Source organism: Ustilaginoidea virens, chromosome 4 (genome assembly GCF_000687475.1).
Source record: "Ustilaginoidea virens chromosome 4, complete sequence".
Lineage (NCBI taxonomy): Eukaryota > Fungi > Ascomycota > Sordariomycetes > Hypocreales > Clavicipitaceae > Ustilaginoidea > Ustilaginoidea virens.
Window position 1 is genome coordinate 2676752 of NC_057319.1, and position 17241 is coordinate 2693992.

Consider the following 17241-nt stretch of genomic DNA (forward strand, 5'->3'; position numbering starts at 1 on the left):
TTAATTATTAATAGTTTATTAAACTTTAATTTACGTATAAGCTTGTATTATATTACCGCTTTTAAAAAAGATATTAAACTCTTTGAAAATACTCTAAATCTATTTTTGTTTTTATATTTATAACTGCCGGAGCTCTTTAAGTTTGCAGTCTTTCTAAGCATACTATCAAAGCCCCTAATAGATACCAAGGTGTTCCTGGACGGAAACGATACTATATTCAACCGACTCAGGGGCAGCAATGGACTTGCTCTTGCTGCGTTTCCTCGCGGTGATCGGCATTCAGATATGCCTGTTAACTGACCGAGTCTCAGGCCTCAATAATTGTCCAGGAGATGTCGCGGTGTACTATCAACCACTGGAGGTTTACTGCCAGGGCAACACGTACACTTTGACAGGCGCGTAGTAAGTGCTGCCCTCGGGAGTGAAGATGGCGAGAACCTCCCGTCAGTGGTTGACAACACTAACATGCGGGCGAATAGCTTCAGCCCTGTTCCCAGCACGTGCACAGATGCTGCCAGCGTCTCTGGGCCGAGTGCATACGGCATGCAGACGTCGACGGCTGGTCCCGCAACGACTTCGCCCTACAGCGGATGCAGGTCGCCGAACCAGATCTTCGGCTTCAGCTTCTACGGATGCGTGGTTTCATCGGCCGGGTTCCCCAGCTTGACAAAGGTTGCTACCAGCGTGAAAATGAACCTCGAAATGTGCGCTGCTTCCTGCACGGACATGGTCTTTGGCGTCTACAGCAGGTGAGTTCATAGCATGACTTGCAGTCCTCTTTGCCCGAGCGCCAGGCTAATGAAGCAGCGACTGCTACTGTGGCAGCAAGGTGGACACGACCATTGCCAACGTGGCGGTAGAGCGTTGCGATGCTTCGTGTCCGGGAAACAAGGAGGAGTGTTGCGGGGGGGCCCAGAGACCAGACATATTGGTCAACATCTTGAGGCGACAATCGGCAGCTCTGACCGTAGCGTTATCTCTGTATCGGCGAACTTCAGGCCTGACGCCAGAGAATAATAGTACACAAACCATTTCATCTGCTGCTGCCAGCGGGACAGTTTCCAGTACTATCATCAACCAGACCTCGCAGGGGGGACTATATATTACAGTTACGCAGGCTCTTTCTGGTACGAATAGCGTGGCAACAACGGTCACCATCCCTCCTAGTGGCACAGTACCGGGCAGTGTTGTTGTCCAAACACCACAGCGAGGGCTCTATGTTACCGTCACGCAGGCCCTTTCTGGTACTAATAGCGTGGCGACAACCATCACCATACCCCCCATTGGCACAATACCGGGCTCTGTCATTGTTCAAACACCACAAGTAGGGCCGTATATCACTCTCACACAAGCTATAACCGGCACAAACAGCCAGCCTACCACGTTGACCATCCCCCCTAGTGGTACAGTTCCCGGCACTATTATTGTGCAGACGCCGCCCGGTGTATACGTGACTTTGACACAAGCTATAACCGGCACGAACAGCCTGCCTACCACAGTCACTATTCTCCCCAGCGGTACAGTTCCCGGCACCGTTATTGTGCAGACGCCGCCCGGTGTATACGTGACTTTTACACAAGCTATGACCGGCACGAACAGCCTGCCTACCACAGTCACTATTCTCCCCAGCGGTACAGTTCCCGGCACCGTTATTGTGCAGACGCCGCCCGGTATATACGTGACTTTTACACAAGCTATAACCGGCACGAATAGCCTGCCTACCACAGTCACCATCCCTCAAAGTGGAACAGCCCCAGGCACCGTCATCATCCAGACGCCCCCAGGAATAGTAGGGTTCGTTACTCTTACACAGCCGCTGACCGGGGCTAATAGCGTGGCTACCACTATAACCATCCTCCCTAGTGGTACAGCTCCAGGCACTATCATTATCCAAACACCGCCAGGCTTATATGTCACATTCAGGCAGGCTATTACCGGGACCAACAGCGTCCCTACTACATTAACTATCCCGCCAAGCGGAACGGCTCCAGGGACAGTTATTATTCAGACGCCGCCAGGCTTATATATCACCTTCACACAGGCTATAACCGGCACTAATAGTATGCCTACCACGGTGACGATACCCCCTAGTGGTACGGTCCCAGGAACAGTTATTATACAAACGCCACCGGGTCTTTTTATCACTCTTACCCAAGCCATAACCGGCACAAATAGCGTGCCTACCACAGTCACCATCCCCCCCAGTGGTACAGTTCCCGGATCTATTATTATCCAGACACCAGCTGCCTACGGCCCTTATATTACTCTTACACAACCCCTCACTGGCGCCAACAGCGTGCTTACAACAATTACCATTCCGCCTAGCGGCACGGTTCCAGGCAGCGTTATCATACAAACGCCACTGGTTGCTGGGTCATATGTCACGTTAACCCAGGCCGTTACCGGCACCAATACCGTGCCTATTACGTTGACTATTCCTGCAAGTGGTACAGTTCCCGGTACCATTGTCATCCAGACGCCGCTAGTAGGACCGTACATAACCTTAATAAGAACTATAACGGGCACCAACATTTTGGCTACGACAATTACCGTCCCCCCCAGCGGGACCGCTCCCGGCACAGTCATCATCCAGACGCCTCCAGGCGGGCTGTACATAACGCTGACGGAGCCTATTACTGCTGGTTCTAATAGCGTTCCTACTACACTTACCATTCCACCCAGTGGCACTGTTCCCGGCACCGTTATCATTCAAACACCGCTGGTAATTGGACCATATGTCACTCTAACACAGGCTGTTTCCGGGACCAACAGCGTGCCCACTACATTGACTATTCCACCCAGCGGCACGGTTCCAGGCACTGTTATTATTCAAACGCCAGCAGTTACTGGACCGTATGTCACATTAACACAAGCTATTTCCGGCCCCAACAGCGTGCCCACTACGATAACCATTCCACCTAGTGGTACGGTTCCAGGCACTGTCATTATTCACACACCAGCAGTTGTTGGACCATATGTCACCCTAACACAGGCTCTTTCCGGAACCAACAGCGCGCCCACCACCTTAACTATTCCACCCAGCGGCTCGATTCCAGGCAGTATCATCATTCAGACACCGCTCATAGTTGGACCGTACATCACTCTGACACAGGCTATCTCCGGCACCAATAGCGTGCCAACAACACTGACAATCCCCCCTAGCGGTACCGTTCCAGGCACTATTATAGTTCAGACGCCGCCGGCTATATTTGTCACTCTGACACAGCCGCTTACAGGAACTAATAGCGTGCCTACCACGGTGACTATTTCTCCCAGTGGCACAGTTCCGGGTACTGTCGTGATTCAAACACCGCTAGTGGTTTCGCCGTATATTACCCTTACGCAACCCCTTACCGGGACTAATAATGTGGCGACTACGATGACAATACCACCTAGCGGTACATTCCCAGGGTCGGTCATTATCCAGACGCCGCCGGGCCTGTACGTCACGCTTACGCAAGCTATAACCGGCACGAATAGCGTACCTACTACGCTGACGATACCCCCTAGCGGTACAGTTCCTGGTACTATAGTCATCCAGACACCGCCAGGTCTGTATGTTACTCTTACGCAGGCTCTTACTGGAACCAACAGCGTCCCCACCACGGTGACCATTCCGCCTAGTGGTACTTTTCCTGGAAGTATACTCGTCCAAACGCCGCCAGGAGTTGGGTCGTATATCACTCAGACACAGGCTATTTCCGGCACTAATAACTTGCCCACTACAGTAACCGTACCGCCTAGCGGTACGGTTCCAGGCACTATTATCATACAAACACCGGTAGTTGTTGGACCGTATATCACTCTAACACATGCTTTAAGTGGCACGAACAGCGTTCCCACTACAATAACTATACCGCCTAGCGGCACGGTTCCAGGGACTGTTCTTATTCAGACACCGCCGGGTATATACATTACTCTTACACAGGCTGTAACCGGCACCAATAGCGTGCCTACCACAGTCACCATCCCGCCTAGTGGTACAGTGCCTGGTACTGTAATTATCCAAACGCCACCGGGTATGTATGTCACTTTTACTCAGGCTATAAGTGGCACGAACAGCGTTCCAACCACAATAACTATTCCACCCAGCGGTACAGTTCCAGGGACTGTTCTTATCCAGACCCCACCGGGCGTATATATCACTCTTACACAGGCTATGAGTGGCACGAATAGCGTTCCCACTACAATAACTATTCCGCCTAGCGGTGTAGTTCCGGGAACGATAATCGTACAGACGCCGCCAGGTCTATATATCACTCAAACACAGGCGATTTCCGGCACCAATAGCGCTCCTACCACCATCACTATTCCACAAAGCGGTACCGTGCCCGGTACTGTTATCATTCAAACGCCGCCTGGGCTCTATATTACTCTCACCCAGGTTATTAGTGGCACTAATAGCATTCCCACTACTATCACTATTTCGCCCAGCGGTACGGTTCCAGGGACTGTTATCATTCAGACGCCTCCAGGTATTTACATCACTCTTACCCAGGCTCTTCCCGGCACTAATAGCGTGCCTACCACGGTGACTATCCCTCCAAGTGGTACGGTTCCTGGGAGTGTAATTATCCAGACTCCCCCGGGATTATTTATAACTATTACACAGGCTCTGACGGGAACTAATAGCGTACCTACTACCATGACTATCCCCCCTAGCGGTACCGCTCCTGGTAGTGTGGTGATCCAAACGCCGGCAGCTTTGTATATAACTTTTACCCAGGCTCTTACCGGCGCTAATAGCCTGCCCACTACAGTGACTATTCCTCCCAGTGGCACAAATCCTGGCACTGTAGTTATTCAAACGCCGCCGGGAATATATATCACTCTGACCCAGGCTCTTACCGGCGCTAATAGCGTGCCCACTACGGTGACTATTCCTCCCAGTGGCACAAATCCTGGCACTGTAGTTATTCAAACGCCGCCGGGAATATATATCACTCTGACCCAGGCTCTTACCGGCGCTAATAGCGTGCCCACTACGGTGACTATCCCCCCTAGTGGTACTGTTCCTGGTAGTGTGGTGATCCAAACGCCGCCAGCTTTGTATGTCACTCTCACTCAGGCTCTCGCCGGCACTAATAGCCTGCCTACCACGGTGACTATCCCTCCAAGTGGTACGGTTCCTGGCAGTGTGATTATCCAAACTCCGCCAGGTGCATATCTCACCCTGACCCAGGCTCTTACCGGCAGTAATAGCGTGCCTACTACGATGACTATCCCTCCTAGTGGCACAAATCCTGGCACTGTAATTATTCAAACGCCGCCGGGAATATATGTCACTCTTACCCAAGCTATAACCGGTGCTAATAGCGTGCCTACTACGGTGACTGTCCCTCCTAGCGGCACAAATCCTGGCACTGTAATTATTCAAACGCCGCCGGGAATATATGTCACTCTTACCCAAGCTGTAACCGGCGCTAATAGCGTGGCTACTACGGTGACTATCCCTCCTAGTGGCACAAATCCTGGCACTGTAATTATTCAAACGCCGCCGGGAATATATGTCACTCTTACCCAAGCTATAACCGGCGCTAATAGCGTGCCTACTACGGTGACTATCCCCCCCAGTGGTACCGTTCCTGGTAGTGTGATTATCCAAACTCCGCCAGGCGTATATGTCACTCTTACCCAGCCTCTCAGCGGAACTAATACCGTGCCGACGACGGTAACCATCCCGCCTAGCGGTACTGTTCCAGGCACTGTCGCCATCCAGACTCCAGTAGTAGCGGCAACCTACGTTACCATCGCACAACCTCTAAGTGGAACCAATACTGTTCCCACTACGGTAACCATACCCCCTAGCGGCACGGCTCCTGGATCTGTGATTATCCAGACCCCTCCGGCCCCTGGCTCTTACGTCACGGTAACCCAAGCTATGTCGGGAACGGTCACGGTGCCAACTACTTTCACTCTCAACCCAAGCGGCACTATTCCTGGCTCCGTTGTTGTGGCTACGCCGGTAGTCAGCGTCGTAACGGCGCCTTACACGGTGACTCTGACGTTGACTCAGCCCGGTACTACTATTATTCAAACGGTTGTCATCACGCCGTTAATTCCCTCGTACGTCACGATAACTCGAACGCTTAATGAGACGTCTTATACTGCGCCTATTACTACGACTGTTCCCCCCAACGGCACCATACCTGGGACCGTTATCATTGAGACGCCTTTGCCTACCCCCACTGGCCAATGCAAGAACGTTAATCTTTCATGCCCACCGTCTGGTCTCGATGTTTTTGTCTATTCGAATGCATATTGCACCGGGTACGGAGGCTATGGCGGGAATATCCCTAATAATAACGGCAACTATAATTTTTATCTTTCGCAGACCCCATTGGTTGCAGGGTCAACTAATCTAACATACCTCCCCCCCGTGGGATTCAACGCCGTGGGGAGCACTCAGGGCATGTGTAATACATATGTAAATCCCATCCCGTACCAGAATGGCTATACCCGAACAGTAAGTGGCGGTATGACTGTTGATGGAAATGCCTTTGCTCTTGTTTACACGGGCCTATACAAGGCTCCCGAAACAGGATCTTATAAACTTTGCCTCTTTTATACAGACGACCGCGCTACTCTTTTCTTTGGGGATGGCAATGCCTTTAGCTGCACCTATGGCTCTGTCGATCGGTCCGCTGCCCCCCTTGCGGAAGCCCAGCTGCAGCCTGTTACACCGTTTACCAGTAACCCCCCGCCTATCTATTACCCCGGGTGCACAACGTATAACATGACGCAAGGCCTGTATTATCCTCTGAGGATTGTCTATGGCGAAAATTCGGGCGGCTCGTGTCTAAACTTTACGATTCAAACCCCTTCCTTAGCAACAACCAACTTCTTCCCTGGGCAAGTATACCCCAAATCTTGTGGTATTTATATATAACGAGGTGCTGGAGTAGGAACTGGCTCGCTGGTGTATGTATATAGGATGTAGAATAGAGCCAAACCTCATCTCCTATGTGTTTGTTAGTTTTGGAGCTTTCTGGAATTCTGCGAGCTCTACCGAATAATAGCTAGAACATGCAAGGATAGGCAGTAGTAGTAGCACTTGTTGGTAATGAAGAATCGATTTCACTTTACAATTGCCGATGATGACGATGCGTTGCTCGGTTGCGGGACTTGCCTGGGCTGGGACTCGTGACCTCTCATTGGTGGGACCCTTATGCGGCGCGCGGTGACGTCAACAGGGCACCAATGAACAAGGCAGCTTCCGGGGAAGGGGGCGGCAAGTAAAAGAAAGGCCGGTTCCGGAATAACGGATAGAGAACATGGACACGTCAGGCAACTTTAGAAGGAAACCACGCGACATTTTGTAACTTATCCCAGCTCGGTTGAATAACAAGACGCAGTTTTCCTGGTGTGACATGCCGCCTGTACGAAGAACCGCCTGGCTACGGAGTATACGGAGCACATTCACCATTACGCCATGCTTATTGCCAATTGGTGCCGTTGGCTCCGAGCCCCACCCTCATCATCCTCTGCCGGTTTCCATTGGATATGGGCCCTGGTGGGTGCCACCCCTCGCATGCGGAATATCCATTGGCCCAGATACGAATCCCTGTTTTCCGGGGCTCGTGGTCCCTTTCGTTCCGTCGGACCTACCTGTGCGCGGAGGAGTCGAGAATGACGGGTGAGGGGGGGGGGTGCTGACCAACGGACTGTGTCGTGTTGGATTTTGCTGGTTTTTGCTGGTTTTTGCTGGCTTTTGCTGGCTTTTGCTGGCTTTCTTGGCTTTGTCACGTCAGCATGCTTCCTGTTGCTTACATAACAACATGGAACCTTCCTGCAAGCTGATTAGGTACCTCGGAGTTTGTACCCCGTTCCTGCCAACCATGTGGTTTCTTGCGGGACCTTGCCCTAGACTGGTTAGCCCTGGTCAGCCATGCCTGAGGCTGCTCCACCGCCAAAACGATCCTCGATCCTCGGACGGACGCACGTCCTCCCATCCCCAACTTTTTGCTCATTATCGCCCCCAATTCCAATGCCCCTCACCCCTCGTGACCCTTTATTACCATCAGACGACGTACCAGATGTGTCCAGCCGAGCAGAGAGAAGGGAAAGAAGGCCGAAACAAGGGACTGAGCCACCAATTCAGCGCCATCGGCCAAAAAGGGGCTCACTCTTTCGGGCCGCACACGAACCCCCTCTGTGCGCTGGAAGCTAGGCAAGGGAAAAAGGCAGCTTCCTTCGCGTCTGTGACCTTTGACGAGCTACAAGGATGAACCACACACCACACACATGCCAAGGACAAGGATTACGCCCGTCTCGAATTTCCTCATCGTCATGTAATCAGTCGTCCCCGCAGTCATGCTAGGCGCCAACACCGGCAAGGAACCGAGAAACTGGGGGGAGGGCAAAGCGTCGTAGGGCAAGCATCGGTTTCACACTCACAAATCACCATGGACAAGTGCTAGCGCGGCGATTCGGATTCCCATGGTGCTGGAATGGCGGGACGGGTTGCCACGAGACTTTGTTCCAACTTGATACATACAACTCCCCCCGTCCGAAATGGGCTGCCTTCTGAGCACCAGCGGTCTGGAGCCTGGGACTAATTAAACCGTGCGACTCGGGCTTTGCCAATCGTTGCCGTCTATTGCCCAGCGCACCGGTGCCACCATGCTCAACAAGAAGCAGTCGGGCAACCAAAGTCGCCAGGCCGGGCGTTTCAGGCAGATGCAGAAGTTGTCGGCCAAGTGCTTGACGCGTAGTACCAGACTATTTGCTGAGAGATTCTTGCTCTGTTAGCATCTGTCAACTACGACTTGACGACTTGAGCTCCATTCATCACCGCCTCCCCTGTTTTCCTCCTTCAAAGAAAGCATCTCGTGACGGGGCCGGGCCGTTGTCGCATCTTGCATCATCGGCTTCCGCCCAACCACGAGTTGGTTGACAATAAATATCGCCGACGTAACTGGATGCCTTGAAACGCTCAAGAGCTTCCCCAGCCTACTCCAAGACGGCCAAATTCTCGGTGCCATGGCCTTCATGGCCAACAAACAGGATTGTGGGGAACGTTTGTTTTTGAAGGAGCTGGCGGGATAAAAAAAAAAAAAAAAAAAAAAAAAAGAGAGATCATCATCATCAATCCGCCATTTTGGGCTGCGCATGGCGCACAAACGAACCCGCACCCGACCACCGAGCCAAACTCCCGTCCAATGATTGCCCGCGCCAACCACCTTGTTGCATCGGAGCCATCCTCTGGAAATGCTGACAGAAGACAGGGGAGGCGGGGTATTGCGTGGTGCATGTGTTTGGACACGGGTGTATGGGCGAACTTGGTGGTTTGGGGCTGGCCATGTTCGCGTCAGTCATCAGCAAGAGAGTTCGATCTCACCTGTCTTATGGCTCCGAGAGGGTCCGGCTTGCGGATTCGCATATTTAAAGCCTTGTTCCACTGCCCCTTGCCGAGCCGATGGGGGACCTTGGATTTCTTTGTCATTTCCAGCCCCCCGCTAATTCCTAAGTCGAGGTTGTCTTTCGGGCACTGCATTTACCTATTGGGATTCACTACCCAAAGTATCGAGCTTCCAACGCTTGAGGGGTCCGAAAATGGTAGTCATCGGCAACATTTACGTGATTGCCGCTGTCGCGGTCGTCGGCGGCGGCCTCTTCGGGTTTGACATTTCGTCCTTGTCCGCTCAGCTGGGGGAGCAGTCCTACCTCTGCTACTTCAACCAAGGACCCCACGGGCCTCCTTTTACAGATGAGAAGTGCTCTGGTCCTCGCGAACTGGTTCAAGGAGGGATTACCGCTTCAATGGCCGCCGGGTCTTGGCTTGGCGCGCTCATTTCTGGACCAGTTTCCGACCGCATGGGCCGCAAATACTCCATCATGGTTGGCTGTATTATTTGGTAAGTAGTACATATGAGTTGATGATTTGTCAAGCAAGCCCTAGGTCTGCAACGACAAAGCGCGTTGGCATTATAGCCCCGAACTAATCTCTCTTTGGCATTGCCTTAGGGTGGTTGGTTCCACCATCTGCTGTGCTGCTCAGAATATCGGCATGCTCATCGTTGGCCGCATCATCAATGGTCTCTGCGTGGGGATGGAATCCGCCCAGGTTCCCGTTTACATTGCTGAGATTTCCCCGCCTTCCAAGCGTGGCCGCTTTATCGGTATGCAGCAATGGGCCATTACCTGGGGCATTCTGATCATGTACTACATCTCTTATGGTTGCTCCTTCATTGGTGGGGAGCATTACTATGACTGGGAGACTGGCGCGTTCCGCGTTCCGTGGGGCCTGCAGATGATTCCCGCCGTCTTCCTTTTCTTCATGATGATGATCTTGCCCGAGTCACCTCGTTGGCTGGCGCGAAAGGACCGTTGGGAGGACTGCCGATCGGTCCTGGCCCTGGTCCACGGCAAGGGCAATCCCGACCACCCATTTGTTGCCACAGAGCTCCAGGACATCAAGGACATGTGCGAGTTTGAACGTCGGCATGCCAATGCCACCTACCTGGATCTCTTCAAACCCAACATGATCAACCGGACTCTTATCGGCGCTTTCACTCAGATCTGGTCGCAGCTCACAGGCATGAATGTCATGAGTAAGTCCTGGTCTCCCGTCCACTTCAATCCCCTCCCCTCCCCTTCCCCCGTCGTTCCATTCCTCAACAGCGCTGTCTAGCGCGGTCGTCGATGCATGCACTGATTTGTGGTTCAAGTGTACTACATCTCCAACGTCTTTCGCATGGCCGGATACTCGGGCAACGCAAATCTCCTTGCCTCATCCATCAGCTACATCATCAACGTCTTCATGACCATTCCGGCTCTCCTCTGGGTTGATCGATGGGGTCGCCGTCCCACCCTCCTGGTTGGTTCGGTTCTCATGGCGTTGTGGATGTATACAAACAGCGGAATTCTGGCCGTGCATGCCGAGATTGTGCCCGGGGGTATCGACAACATTGCATCCCAGTCCATGCGACTTACCGGCTCCCCCGCCAAGGGCCTCATTGCTTGCACCTATCTGTTTGTTGCCTCGTTTGCCCCGACCTGGGGTCCTGTCTCCTGGACTTACCCACCCGAGCTGTACCCTCTTCGTCTTCGCGGAAAGGGCGTCGCGCTTTCCACGTCGGCAAACTGGGCGTTCAACACAGCTCTTGGTCTCTTTGTGCCCCCGGCCTTTGCCAACATAAAGTGGAAGACGTACCTCATCTTTGCCATCTTCAACACCGTCGCCTTCTTCCACGTCCTGTTTCTCTTCCCGGAGACGGCCGGCAAGACTCTGGAAGAGACCGAGGCCATGTTTGAGGATCCCAACGGAATCAAGTATCTTGGGACGCCAGCCTGGAAGACGCGAGTCGTCACCAAGTTGACCGACCGTGCCGAGCATGGCGACGTCGAAGCCAGACGGGAGGCTAAGCACAAGCTGTCTGATGCCCATGAACACGATTTGGAGAAGGCTGCGACGACGAACGCCACGACGACTGCGACGACGGCAACGGCTTAGCCGTCGTGCGCAAGTGTGACAAGGTGGGGTATGAGTTTTGGGAAGGACGGCCGCTCTGGAGGGATGCCATGAAGTAACGCAAGGTCGGATTTCAAGAGCTGCATTTACGATTCTTTCGGTGCCTTTTCTTTTTCCTTTTTCTTTTCTCTCTCTTTGTCTCTCCCTGTCTCTTTTTTCTCTCTTTTTTTTTTTTTTTTTTTTTCTCCCTTTGAACCGCCGGCCACGCGTTCCGTGCTTAGCGTCGAAATGATACCAGTATGCTGCACTTGTACTCTGCACAATCGTTTGAAACCTGCCGTCTTGAGTGAAAATTTACTTGGCCAGCTCTCTATTGAGCAGAGAAGCAAGCTGAAAACAGTCGTCGAGAGCTGGCAACGCCCCAACCTGGCATACTGCCCTGGAATTAAAATTGGCAGCCTTGTACGGACCGGACCACTCATGCATGCTGCACAATACAACTTACACCATACACCGTATACCTTACGCACAGCCAGCAGTACTGCTCAGCACAGCCCCTCGACAAAGCTTCTCGTGTGCCGGGCGTCTGCGCACGCTCCCAAGTCTCGACCGGCACGGCAACCTTGGTCCCTGTGGGATTTCGCTCTCCCTGGCAAACGACTTGTTTCGCAGCAACTGTACGCACTCTTTGATTTTTTTTGTGTTTTAGGAGCCAGCTCGGCATCATGTCGGGATTGCGTCTTTGGAAGAGTCGCGCCGCCCGGGAATGTCCGGATATAGATGGCCCCATGCAATACGTTTGTTGTCATGTGAGCGCAATTGATGTACTGTACTCCGTGGTACGTACCGTCCAGCCCCCACCACCCGGGGGCACGTGCCGCACCAGACCTTTAGCCGCCCAACCCCAGCTCCCCAGCCACCCCCAAACTCCCCAGCCACCCCCCTGTTTGGCCCCCCACCCCGCACGGACCAGTCTTGACTTGGATGAACCCCCAGCCATTGGCCGCACCGCAAATAGCTAGCTGTTTTGGCGGCCTCAGCATCGCCGTCGCGGATCGGATCCGTCACCATGCCTCCATGCCTTGACCAGCCTTTTCCTCGTCCAATGCGTTGCTGCCTTTCCTCAACCGTGCCATGACATGCTCCAGCACTGCTTGGGCTGGTGGCTAGGGACGCGAAGCACGGCGGGACTTGCTTGCCACTCATCGCCACGATGCCCTTTGTCGCCAACACGCCCGAGTCGCTACTCGATCGCGCCGACTCCAAGAACCCCGTCTCGACATGTCGCGGCATCACCTCCAGCGGCCGGCCTTGCAGGCGGTCCATCAGCAGCAGCGACAGCCCGGCTCGAGCGGCTCCGCCGGCAAGGAGCGCCCCCGGGTCGAGGCTAGACCTGAGTGACGAGACCCTGTACTGCTGGCAGCACAGGGAACAGGCGGGCCACTCGGCCAAGTCCAGCCCGGGTCCCCGGCCGAGCGCGAAGCCCGTCCCGGAGGAGAGGAGATGCAGCCTGGACACGCTTGCGGATCGGCTGGGGATCGTGGACTTGCAGGGGAAAAGGCACGGGAAGCGGCACCGCGGCCGCGCGCAAAACGAGCCTGCCAGCCTGTCGCGGCCCAAGACGCCGAACCCCAAGCCTCTTCGGTTCTGCCTGTGCTTTTCCATCCCCTCGGAAGAGGAGGTGCATGAGCCGCCGCGGCGGCCGAGGCCGACGAAGCCGCGGCCCCAGCCCCAACCTATTCAGAAGATGCCAAACCTCCAGAGTCGACCGGGGCTCCCCCCCCGCCATACCGGGCCCTCGTCTCGTCACCGGCAAATCACGAGCCCGAGCGCCTCCTCGCCGGGCAAGGCGTCGCGCCGCTCCGCAAAGTCGGCGCTTTCCCTGACAGCCCGGCTCAAGGACCTCGTTCCGGATTCTCTCGACGCGCCCACCGCCTCGGCCCTGATGGCCGAGCTCGCGCGGCCGCACGCCGAGTCGGAAGAAGCAGGCTACATCTACATGTTCTGGCTGACGCCGTCGGCCGCCAAGTCGCCCCCGCCAGTCGACGCGGCCCGATCCCTCCTCGCGCCGCCCGATCCGGATGCCTGCCGCCGCCGCCGCCGCCGCCGCCGCCCCAGCGACGCGGTCCCCGGGCTCGCGGATGCGCGAGGCAGCAGCGCCGGCAGCGCCGGCAGCCGGACGATGCTGCTCAAGATCGGGCGGGCGGCCAACGTGCAGCGGAGGATGAACCAGTGGCGGCGGCAGTGCGGCTACGACATCGAGGTGCTGCGGTACTACCCGCACGTCGCGGCGGGCAGTGACGACGACGACGGGGCACGGGGGAAGGCTGCCGCGCCGCGGATGACGCCGCACTGCAAGAAGGTGGAGCGGCTGATCCACGTGGAGCTGACGGGGATGGGGCTGCGCGCCGACATGGCTGCGTGCGAGGCGTGCGGCCGGGAGCATCGGGAGTGGTTCGCGGTCCAGGCCACGAGGGAGGGGATCCGGGCGGTGGACCATGTGATTCGGAGATGGGTTGAGTGGGACGAAGAGGGTGTGGATTGAGGGAGAGCCGGCGTAAGGCGCGCAGCGAGGCATGTATCAATCGTGAATGCACGGGGGGTACAAGGACCGAGGTTAGGTTAGGATAGGTACATACCTCTTGGGTGTTGAGGCATTGCATCTGCATCAGACAGAGTCAGTCCATCGTGCTGGGTCTTGCAGATGGTATTCATGGTTAGGGAAGCGACTGGCCCTTTAAGCGACTGGCCCTTTTTAGTGGCAAGGACGATGCATCTTTTTGTCCCTCTTCTGCCAGCCCTTTCCTCTTTTCACTTCTCTTCTCTCCTGCTCTCCTCATCTCTCCTCCTCTCTCCTCTTTCTCTCTCTGCAAAAGTCGAAAAAAGCATCGTCTGGCTCTGCATCCTGCGCCACCAGCTGGCGCTTGTGCAGTGAGCAGCTGCGGGGTTGACTGCCCAGGTGCCAGTTTCCGGCGGCAACCCGTGGCCCCCCGTCCCCCTGCCCCCTCCCCTGTCCCTGCATCCCTCCCCGATTCAACGCCTAGGCTGCCACATTCCCAGCGTTCCTATTTGCGCACCATGTCGGATTTTGTCAGGCCATTATGTCAGTCAGGTTACACAGAGTACTCCGTAAGCACCAAGCTGAATCGATCGATGCGCCTGTCGGCAGACACCAGTGCGGGACGTGAGAGCGCGGCCGAGTCTCGCACGTCTGCCACTGGGCCCCTACAGCTCCCATCTCGGGTCAACGGCTAGCATCGTGCTTCCAAGCTCCAGCCGGAGCATCACCAGCCGCCCGCTGCTACGCAAATGGCCGAATTCTCATCCGCGTCCTACGAGATCCTCTCGTCCATGGGGCAGAGGGATCGTTTATTCGACGTCGATCTCGACAGCGGCCTTGGCCGCAACCCATCCGCCGTCCCTTTGCACCTCTCGAGGGTGCTGTACATTCCGCGACATAGCATGCTCAAACTGCGCGTGTACGAGGCAGCAGCCCAGTACAGAAAAGCGGTTGACAGCTCACCGTTTGGAGGCGAGCAAGTTACCGGAAAGCCGTTGATGGGAAGCAGGCTGTTCAAGACGAGATTGAACACCCTTGAGCTGCCGAGCACAGAGGGTGGTCCTGCCGAGTACTCGGTTGATCTCGACGTGGAAAAGATCCGCGATGGCGGAGACATATCTGCGACGTTCCGCGGTCATCAAAGAAGCAGTGAATCAGCCCCAGAAGTAAGCATGTAGGTGCAGGTGGTTTTTTTTTTTTGTTTTTTTGTTGTTGTTTTTTTTCCTTTCTCCACTCGTATGGCAAGGCAATTCCCCTTAACCTGCCACGACGGATGCTGGCTGACTGGACATTGATAACTACCTAGCATGCTGCCCATGTTGACAGACGTTTTCACCCTATCCCTGATGCTGGGGGTAGACAGCACCCGCATAGAAATGTCGACCACATATCCTCTGCCAGGCCTCAGGACCAACGCCGGCGTGATTCGGTTCCCGTACTTCAGGTTCTCGCTTCCCGGGTGTGGCGTATACGAGTGGCAGATACACCCCCGAGACCATGGAACCCTGCGATATACCCTGATGCAGATTCAGTTGGGCGGCGGAGACAAACGTTCCGAGGCGGACAGTGGCGACGGAAGCATCAAGGCTATCTACCACCATATCGGACATGACAGATCGTTGTTCTTGCACCAGAGCCAAGGCATCTTGCTATTGCCCGAGTTGAAGGATGCGCGAGATGGGCAGCTAGAGGCGGTCGTTGTCGCGAGCCTTGTTGGATTGCTGTGGAGGATAAGGGGGATGGAGATTCGGCACGACGACACGCAGTGCCAAGAGAAGACGGGGAAGAAGAGGACCTTGCTGAGAAGGGTGTTTGGGAGGTGAGGTGACTTGGGGAACGTGCCCCCAGGATGGGATGGGCTGCGAGCCCAGGTGGACATCCACCAAGAACACACCGGGCCTTTTTCACCGCATAGAAAGTCGTAATTGTGGTAGTTCGGAGTACGGAGTAGTGCGGCGAGCATTCCAATACCTGGCATGGCGGGATAAGCGCGGAAATGTGCTTGGCTTCTAGGGCTTTCTGCGCACATGTGTCCACGTTGATCTTTTGCCGCGGAAGCGTCAATACCATTGACTAGAGGACGCCACCCTGTTTTGCCCCCTCGAGATGGTTTTACATGAGCTGAATGAGAATGCCGTGCTTGCCGTACGGACTGCGCTGACCGACAGAATACGGGCTATTCGCTTCTCCTCCCTTGAAGAATGATAGCGTGTGAGCTGGTCGAGCGCATCACAATTTGCTTTGAAATGTTGATCCATATGCAAGGGAGAAGGAGGCTTGACAAGCGAAGGGATAGCTATGCTTCCTTTTCGGCCAACAGGGGCCAATCTACGACACGAGATACCAGAACGATTAGCTCGAACCTATAATGGCAGTGGTGGATGCATGAGATGCCTCCGCCGGACCAACTTGGCGGGAGATAGAAGGCCACCTACGAATACTAGTCGCCTTACCGTGCAGCCATTGCCACCAGCCTTTCCCATCTTTGGTCGCGGAGCCAGGAATGTTTGGAAATTTTCTCAGATCCAATTCCCTTGCCACGCAGCAGGTGCGAGCCCAGCGGGCCGCCATCATGCAGGGGCTGGCATCCAAGCCAAGCCCAAGCTGGGCAGCACGACCCCTTGCTTCGCTCGCGCGCCTGTCTCCATCGACGAAAAGGGCTGCAGCTCTAGCTTGCCGGCTCGATGGTTCTCGATTGTGATGATCGTGATGATCATGATGACGTGTCTTGCGAGGGCAATCTTCCAGTTCGGATCTAGCAAATGGCGGCCCGAGTGAGCAGATGCGCCATACTCGGCCAAGGCATGCACGCACGAGGTCGAGAATTGCGACACTCCCTTGGAAGCTAGGCGGCCCTTGGTATCAAGCTCGAGAGATATTCGACGCCCCTTGCCTCTTTAGTGCGCAGCTGCGTCGCATCACCACACCTGCCACGTTGGCGGGATGATGCAGTCGTCCATCTGGGTGGCGGGGAATCGTGTCTGAGCTCACGGGCCCAGCTGAAGGGGGCTGCAGGTGGTCGTTGCCAACGCAAAAAAAAAAAAAAAAAAAAAAAAAAAAAAAAAATCCAAGGTCGGTTGCGGCTAGGAATACAGCAAATCGCGAGACGAGGTGAAGGTATTTGGATTGACGGTGAGAATCCGGCGTCGCGTTGGTGCAGGAGACTATGGCCGAGGTCGTGGTCGTGCATGCATGTAGGCAGGGAACTGTGGCCTAGCGCCTTGCCAGAACTCAATACATAGTACATGTAACAATCGGCAACGGTGCA

The 17241-nt window shown here is 54.9% G+C and overlaps 4 protein-coding genes across 4 annotated transcripts; all 4 read left to right on the forward strand.

Moving 5' to 3' along the window:
• Positions 1 to 238: 238 nt before the first annotated feature.
• UV8b_05169 (uncharacterized protein) lies at positions 239 to 3029 on the forward strand (the record flags this gene model as incomplete). The annotated part of the gene is made up of 5 exons (XM_043142667.1): positions 239 to 402; positions 480 to 749; positions 1168 to 1794; positions 2176 to 2924; positions 3013 to 3029. The coding sequence occupies 5 exons, from the start codon at positions 239 to 241 to the stop codon at positions 3027 to 3029; spliced, it is 1827 nt and encodes a 608-aa protein (XP_042998601.1).
• A 6526-nt stretch (positions 3030 to 9555) lies between these two features.
• UV8b_05170 (uncharacterized protein) lies at positions 9556 to 11455 on the forward strand (the record flags this gene model as incomplete). The annotated part of the gene is made up of 3 exons (XM_043142668.1): positions 9556 to 9857; positions 9967 to 10553; positions 10671 to 11455. 3 exons carry the CDS (start codon positions 9556 to 9558, stop codon positions 11453 to 11455), a joined length of 1674 nt encoding a protein of 557 aa, XP_042998602.1.
• A 1171-nt stretch (positions 11456 to 12626) lies between these two features.
• On the forward strand, positions 12627 to 13958 carry UV8b_05171 (uncharacterized protein; the record flags this gene model as incomplete). Its single annotated transcript, XM_043142669.1, has 1 exon — positions 12627 to 13958. One exon carries the CDS (start codon positions 12627 to 12629, stop codon positions 13956 to 13958), a length of 1332 nt encoding a protein of 443 aa, XP_042998603.1.
• A 764-nt stretch (positions 13959 to 14722) lies between these two features.
• On the forward strand, positions 14723 to 15796 carry UV8b_05172 (uncharacterized protein; the record flags this gene model as incomplete). Its single annotated transcript, XM_043142670.1, has 2 exons — positions 14723 to 15147; positions 15280 to 15796. 2 exons carry the CDS (start codon positions 14723 to 14725, stop codon positions 15794 to 15796), a joined length of 942 nt encoding a protein of 313 aa, XP_042998604.1.
• Positions 15797 to 17241: the final 1445 nt, after the last annotated feature.